We start from the raw sequence: 8,445 nt of genomic DNA on the forward strand, positions 1-8,445 counted from the left end.
GCGCAGAAACCCGATCTAGCTGGATTTGTCCTAATCCATAGCCAATATTACACAGCTGTCATATCCATCAAAATCCATTATCAGTGATCAGCTTATACCCTTTGCCTGTCAATTCGACCACTTATCCTTATCATTAGGTCATTAGGTGTCGTCGTAAGCTTAGATTGCAAGTTTCAAAAGGAGATATAGAATCTCGAAGCATCAAAGTTCATGTAGCTGTGAGTTCATGCTCACACGTTGGTGGTCACAAATATGCTGGAAACCTTATAATGGGGGAGGTGAGGTCGTTGGCCATAACACCAACATGGTCAGTAGCCACTGTGCTAACGGTATTGGTGGTTGTTTCCTTGTTGGTCGAGCGATCGATTCACCGGTTAGGCCATTGGCTGCATGCATCAAAAAGGAAGGCTCTGTTTCATGCATTGGAGACTATGAAGGATGAACTGATGTTGTTGGGGTTTCTTTCATTATTACTGACGGCAACCACGAGTTCTATATCTCGTATTTGTATCCCTTCACAGTATTACAAGCCCTTTTTCTATCCTTGTTATGTCCACCAGTTTGACGACGCTGAATCCGGGGATGAGCACGAAAAGCCTGCACGGAAACTCCTGGGATTTGTGTTTTCTACAGGCAACACATGGAGACGGGTTCTAAGTAGTGAAGCCGGTGCCTCCCATTGCAAAGAAGGTGAAGAGCCTTTTGTTTCATTGGAAGGTCTGGAGCAGCTTCATCGATTTATCTTTGTTATGGCAGTCACACATATTTTTTACAGCTGCTTAACAATGGTGTTGGCAATTGTAAAGATTTACACATGGAGGGATTGGGAGAATGAGGCACATGCAAATACTCATGCCAATTTAAAAGAAATTTCACGAGCGCTGACCTTGATAAGGCAATAAACATTTATTAAATACCACACAGCAACAACTTGGAGCAGAAACAGATTCTTTGCTTGGGTGGTATGTTTTCTTCGGCAGTTTGGTCAAACTGTTACAAAAGCTGATTACATAACTTTGAGAATGGGATTTGTGACAAATCACAATTTGCCATTTAAATATGACTTCCATAGCTATATGATACGTTCTATGGAGGATGAATTCAAGCAGATTGTTGGTCTCAGTGCACCTTTGTGGGGTTTTTTCATTGCTTTTATGCTATTCAATGTGCATGATGCTAATTTATACTTCTGGATCTCTTTTGTCCCTATTGTTCTCATCCTCATTTTGGGAGCGAAGCTACAGCATATTATTGCAACTGGTTTGGCATGTTTCATTGGATATGTTGGGGCATTATACACGCTATGGATATCGGTGTAAGCTTCCTAAATTGTCTTTAAGATGTTCATGGAATATACATTATGTACCATTCAGACATTCTTGCAGCTATCTGTCTGAGGTGCCTGGGACCAACTTCAAGAATACCAGAAGTCCATTTTTGCATGTTTCTCAGGAAAAAGTGAAGTACAATTGCATTAGCAGATATAGAAGAGTAAAACAGAGGATATTGAATGCTCATGGGCACTCTTTAGACGTTGATGTTTTTGCACATACGTTTTGTGTTCACTCCTCATCTTCTCTTCAAAAGGTGGGAAACCGATCAGAGAGAAGGGAAGAAAGGCCTCTCAGTACCAGTGAATCAGTCTACCTGTTTCAAACAGATGCTGGAGGAGAGGTAAAGGCATTTGTTGGAAGAGTGGATACAGTATACAAAGTAACCATTGAAGTTTTCTTGCCATGAAGATTTGGTGATCTGGACCGTGATCTATGTTTGCATTGGGGTTTATATCTGTCAAATTCTTCAAGATTGGTAGTTCTAGATGCTGCTAGTGTACCTAATGGTACGACATCTGTGACTGTAAATAAACAGAAATTTATGAAAACTCCATTCCAGCAAGATCCTACAGGTTCCCATACCCTGGACTTAGCATTTGATTCAAGCCAAGCACCTTTATTTCTTACATTTGTATTAAAGAGTTCCAATGATCTTTGGGTCAGGACTCATTTGGGTAAGAATTTTTGTCTGCCTGTTGGTTTTGGTCGAGGAAAACCAGATCCTCTTGGATTTTCAATGGGCAGGGATGGATCTGTCAACTTTGCTTTATATTCAAGGAGTGCAGAGAATGTTGTCTTATGCCTCTACAATGCCACAAGCATTGATACTTCTTTAGAGATGGACTTGGATCCTTATATGAACCGGACTAGAGATAGTTTTCTGTTTCATTTAAGGAGATGGGAGAACATTACCAGGTCCCAGAGTTGCAATTAAGGAAATGCATCAGCTCTTCAACCTTTTTGACTCTAACGACAGATGTTTTTATTTTTTGAAATTTCAAGTTCAGGGGAATTTAAAGTGGTTACAGAATGGATTCAAGAAGGTGATGCAACAAACAAATTACAACAATCTGCTTTGATTGAGTTCAAGATATATCAAACGGTTTGCCTGCAAGAAACTTTTGCCTGCACACATGTTCATGGACAAAGCTTACAACGCATCAAGAACGTGGCAGTTTTCCACATTTTGGGTAATTAAAGGCTAAAAGACATGCTTCTGTGCATTCGAATATTTTGGGGAAAACTGAAGCCGAGAAGCAAGGGTAGTCTCCTAATATTTCTGAGCAGTTAAAAGATTCAACACTGAAGGTCAACATGGAGCATTAAACGTCCAGCTCAGCCAAACTGAAAGAGGACCAGGTGTTAAAGAACGAGGAGAAACCATCATGCATGTAATATGGAGTTACAGTCATAGTTGATTTAGAACTCTTAAAAACTATAGTCAGCACTTTGTTGTATTTATTAGTTAGTTAAATAGTTGATAGGTGTCATTAGAGGTAGTTATCGAATTCCCCTCATGCTGGAGGAGGAATCTCAATCAATTAGAATAAGAATTCTATATATAGCTGAGATAGCAATGTAATGAGGGTTCGAAAACTTTATGACAGAGCATTGTATTTGGCTTATGTAAAGACAAAGTTTCAGTAATATAATTTGGCTTTACTTCTCAGGATTCATGAAGGATTTCTATGTTCAGAATGTGTGATCTTGTCCTTTCCTAAATTTTTTACAGTTGTATAGATGTATAATCACTCAGAATTCACTGATTGTGCTCTGATTTCCTGTATGCATTTATAAACTGTGGTTTCATATGAGTTATGTTCTGAATATTCAAATGCTGAATTCCCTGACTTCTATGTAAAGTCAAGATCCTTGTTTATTGAGGTGTTGTTGACTCCATAGGCCCAATGGGAACTTGTTTAATGTTTTTCCAGCATCCATATTTGTCACAATTATTTCACAAAGAGTTAGCCATATTATCTTAATCAAAATCATTAACCCATCTAGAGAGAGCCCTCTCAGGTTGAGGAGGCTAAGCCTCAGCCTAAAGTAGGTTTGAAACAGTTACTTGAAGTCTTCCTGGTCTGCAGCCTTCCAGGGCCTGATTTTGAGATAACATCCTCAGTGGTTCTTCTTGGCGATATGACCTCCACACTACTGACTCCTCCTCGGTGTACACAACAATCTTCTAAGCACTTCTCGCTCACACATAATTCTTCCTACGAATAGACGCGCAGGATGCTCCACGCTCACCGCACTAATTCCTTTTGTGCTACCGCCAGTCTCACATAGCCAAAATCCTTTGCCAGAGGCCACACCGGGTTCCAGAGACCACCCAAGCAATTTTACACGCAGCTCACAACTTCCTCCATGGCCTTGAGCGATCTCGGCCTCCTCACCTCCTCCTCACAGCTTTGCTGGCGATCCGGCCTCCTCTATTGTTCCCTTCAGCGATTTGGCCTCCTCTCTACGACCCCTTGAATGAGGATCTCAAGTATCAGAGAGATCCTCCTTGTTGGTGATTCGGCCCCCGTATCTCACCTCGGTATCAACTGCTAGCACGCTCCTCCGATCAGCACAATAAAACTGGCCTCCACTACGGCCTCCTATACGCCAAATCTCCTCAATCACGGAGATGGCATAATCCATAATCATGCCTCCACTGCACCAGATTTCATTCAACTCTGGACAAAGCAGTTCAAGATCGTTGACAATTGGCTTCCCAACGGCTTATTTGGCTGAATCCCACTGATTTATTTTTAAATCATTAAAGATGAATGCCGTTGTTGAGAAGCCTTTTGTAGCCACCGAAGGTCTTGGCATTGGGGTCGATCTTTCTTTGTCGGGGAAGTCTCACCAGGCACTAGTGCAGATTGAATTAAAGTTATCTGAGAAATTGAAAAACATGGCCTTTCTTTCGACTCCAGAGAGAATATATGATGCTCAGTGGTAGTTTGCCAAGATGTGCCTGCAACAACTTTTCCTTAAACACACAACTTTTTTCCACTAGTCGATCGGCTCGATTTAATCCATAGGGAAGTTGTGAAGCTCTTCGCAATTGTACACGTCAGAGTCGCGACGCTCCACCAAAATCTCATGCCGAGTTTTCAAAATAGAGGACAAGGAAGTGATATAGTGTGCTTGTAGCACTTTTCCACCCAAATCTCACGACGATTTTGCTACAGTCGCGCCCTCACTCAGCTTACAGGATTAACAACCTTGAAGCTCTGATACCATGATAAAAACAGAGTTTATTAGCTAAATGGCTCTCCAGGTAAGATACCCAGAGAGTGTATAAACACTCATACACATGCTCTATATCTATCTGGATAACAACCTAGTACATATAGGCTTTCACACAATCAGGTGGTTTGAACCACTCCCTAACAAATAGGATCTCAATCCTATCTAAACCAACAAACACCTAAACATAGGAAAGCTTAACTTTCTCCATTAATTCTAACATTTCTTTCATTGTTTTCTTTGTTCTATTCAGTACGAAATTCCAAATCGAACACGGGGAAATGAAGCTTGGTTATCCTTGAACCATTTGACCATGTTCTTTCCTAAATATTCCAATAATGATTGGTTGTCCCATGGACGCAAAAGCTCTTGCAAATAAATATACTATTCTGAATTCAATCATTGGATCACACATCTCTGCAAGATTTCATATCATTCATTATCGATATCGATATTATCCATATTGTTCTCAAACAATGGGAACCACATCACCGAGTTAACCCTATTCCAAAATCAACTGTTTGGAAAGGGGGGAGGGGTGATTTCCCCTGTACAGATGTGTATTGGCTTGCCTATGTTTGAAGGAATTCCTAATTTGTAATAAATATCAATGCTTACTGAACAACACAAACCAAAAACCTTATCACTGTTTTATACCAATTTCGAAACCAACAAAGGGAGTTCGCAATTTACAGATCTATGTAAAATGTGGCTACAAATTAGTATGATTGAAAGTTGATATATCCTATAGATCCTTAAATGTGGCTACATATCCTTAAATTTTGAGTTCATTGTAAACAGTGGTAGTACAATGAAACCCTTAATGATTTATTCCAATTCTCATCCCTTTCACCCTTAAGGCACAACGCACTTCCTCCCCCTCTTTAAAATGCTCTCACTGGTGTTGTGGCACCCTTTCAAAATTCCTTGGTTTCAGCTGGAGGACTTGTGGTCAATCTTATGGGGTTGGAATTTTTCTATGAAGTGCATCATCATGTCCATGGTGGGGGTTGTTCCCATTTTCATTCTCATGAATTTCAGTTCTCATTTTCATTCTCATGGATTTTATGGACACAATCATTCCTATTCTCATTCTCATGGAAGTCATGAACACAACCAAGAGAGCACAATAACTTGAAAGGTCATGACAATTTGGATGAAGTAAATAATTTAAGGTCGTGACAATTTGGATGACGTAAATAATTTTCATAACCATCATGACCTTAATAGTGGTGTTCATAGTTATGCTCATATTATATGCAATGATCATAAACCATAGTCACAGTGCCAAACGTGGGTAATTGAACCATGAGCAACATCAACTGATTGTGTCATCACATGAAAATGGTAAGTATAACCACTCTTGTCCACATTTCACCTTGTTGGAAACACCAGTGAACATCCTCAACATTGTGTATTAACGTGGTAAACATGACCACTCTTGTGCACGCCTCACTGTGTTGGAAACACTAGTGAACATCATCAACATTGTGTATTTTCAAAGGATTTATATTCAATAGTAATATGTTTTTAAACTCAAAGGTAAGGATAGCACTCAGCATGGACCACACCAACCCTTAACATGACTAGATCACATTAAGAAATAACTTAAAAGTACATCCATCAACATCTATTCTATACCCATGGACCATATTTTTAATTTATTATTAAAATTATTTTTAATATAAAAAAATAATGTTCTTAAATATCTTTATTATAATTAATTTTATAATATCAATCTCTATTATAATATCTTTCCAATTTTATTTATTGGAAATGATTGTCACTAACTTTCCTGTTGTCAGGCTCAAAGTGGTTCAAACTAGATAAAAGGTTATGTAGTTACCATGCCTTTCTACCGACAAGCATAAGTCATCAAGAGAGGTTCTCGTGGTGTGGAACAATGTGAATTTTGAGAAAATCATTGGAATTCGTACAGATTGCAATCCAATATGCGCAGTGCAGCAGGAAGTACGAATATTACGTCCATCTCCAACAGAAACCCACTTGATTTTTCGTGAGTCTATATATCTATAGAGTGAACAACACACTAATTGCTTTATCGGATGAATTGACCCTGTCTCGGTTTCATTTCTCAGAGATTCTTGTATCCTTCATATCCTCAGGTTTTTGGGGCACTTCAATGAGAATCTGAACCTGAGATCTGATATTATGGGGAAGGCAGTTCATTCTTATTCGGCTTTTGACATTAGCAGGGCAGGCGAATCATTAAATATTTCTTATTCAGAGAAGGTCCATAGCTCCCATGAGAGAAAAAGGGCAAGGAGGCTCACCATGGAACAAACAAGAGCGTTGGAGAATAGTTTTGAGTTGGGAAAGATACTGGAAGCCGGGAGGAAAGAGGAATTGGCAGGGGCTCTGGGACTGCAGCCAACGCAAATCGCCATTTGGTTCCAGAACAGAAGAGCCAAATGGAAAACTGCGCAGCTAGAGAAAGACTACCGATCCCTCAATCAAAACTACGGATCCCTCAAGGCTCAATATCACACTCTTCTGGAAGAGAACAAAAAGCTCCGATCTGAGGTCAGAATTTTAATTCAAGTTTAGCGATCGTTTTCTTCATGTTTTTTCTGAAATATAATTCGTTATCAGAAATTTCAATATACTACTTACATGACCCATTTTCCTCCATTGGTACTGTGATCGATTAGATCCAGAGATCGGACAGTATATCTAAGAATGGCCAGAGTAGACATGACAAGGAAGTCCTGGGAGATGGACAGACTGATTTTAACACTGTTCAAGAAAAAAAAGTGGAGTGCTATGGTGTTCACAACACAGAGGATAATATTCGACACCAGGTATGCATCGAAGAAAATTGCGGCCACAATGCGTTGATGGCAATAGAAGAAGAAGATTGTTATCGTAACATGGGTGGGGTAAGCAGTTTTATGTTCGAGGATCACTGGACTCCAGGTTTCCACTAGAATATATCTATATATAGTTATTATGGTTAGGCTAAGCCTAGGCCGGGGCCAGTTTCTAGATCCAATATTTCTAGTTCCTATTGGATGGAAGAAGTACGAATCAGTAATTAAAGTGAGATGTTTATCGTTAGAAGCCTGAAAGCTCATGAGAAGTTTAATTCCTAAAAATGACTTTCATTGTAAGCTTTTCTCCATGATATTTAAACGGGTAAACTGAATAAAACTAAACCCCCAGAAACTTCTTCTTTGCCGATGGTTGTTTGATCTTTCGACAGAAATTTTACGAATTATCATAGTGCTGCCTTTGAAGCCTTGATATGTAAATAGATTTTACAGCTTTGCGTTGGAATTTGAAATCAATTACAAGGTGTGTTGCTATGATCATTTCTAGGTTATTAATATATTATGTTGTATGACTTTTTAGAAGGTGGGGATTTTGGGAATTTGGTTACTGTGTCCAAGAACCATTAGAGGTTTCACCAAAATTTACAGGAAACGGTTAATTTAAAGATAAGTAATATTATATAATAAAAAAATATAAAATATAAAAATGTTTTGTTTGTTTGTTTGTTTGTTTTTTTTTTTTTTAATTTGTATAATAATCAAAAGATTCAAATATCAAAATTAATTTAAATATATAATCCCTGTTATCTATAACTATATTTTCTAGGTGTTTCAAGGCTCTTTTATATATATAAAATGTCAAGTTTATTATGACACATGACTAATGTTTAAAATTATCTAGCTTAAAAATACAAAGTAACAGTTTTACATATGTTTCTTTAATTATTTTTAAGAGAAAAATTAAAGTAACTCTAATGTTTAAGCATTGACACCCACATACAATATGCACACACAATTTTCTGTGATATATATATACATAAACATCAAAAGAAATACTCATCAACATGATATCAACA

At 38.3% G+C, this 8,445-nt stretch overlaps 1 protein-coding gene and 1 pseudogene across 1 annotated transcript; both read left to right on the plus strand.

The window, feature by feature from the left end:
* The first annotated feature begins 269 nt into the window (after positions 1-269).
* Positions 270-1,319, plus strand: LOC149163507 (MLO-like protein 11 pseudogene; annotated as a pseudogene).
* Positions 1,320-6,639: 5,320 nt separating this feature from the next.
* On the plus strand, positions 6,640-7,776 carry LOC149163508 (homeobox-leucine zipper protein HAT7-like). The gene is made up of 2 exons (XM_089430761.1): positions 6,640-7,121; positions 7,250-7,776. Exons 1-2 carry the CDS (start codon positions 6,750-6,752, stop codon positions 7,523-7,525), a joined length of 648 nt encoding a protein of 215 aa, XP_089286887.1. The 5' UTR covers positions 6,640-6,749; the 3' UTR covers positions 7,526-7,776.
* The last annotated feature ends 669 nt before the right edge of the window (positions 7,777-8,445 follow it).

The sequence above is a fragment of the Pinus tabuliformis genome, chromosome 5_1, assembly GCF_031772625.1.
Source record: "Pinus tabuliformis cultivar Carrire ecotype Pingquan chromosome 5_1, CPIR1, whole genome shotgun sequence".
Lineage (NCBI taxonomy): Eukaryota > Viridiplantae > Streptophyta > Pinopsida > Pinales > Pinaceae > Pinus > Pinus tabuliformis.

Excerpts from the sequence above, each read along its gene's own strand:
- LOC149163508 (XM_089430761.1), top strand. The coding sequence starts at position 6,750 with ATGGGGAAGGCAGTTCATTCTTATTCGGCTTTTGACATTAGCAGGGCA. Across the intron at positions 7,122-7,249 it reads ACAAAAAGCTCCGATCTGAG|ATCCAGAGATCGGACAGTAT; the intron begins GTCAGAATTTTA and ends GTGATCGATTAG.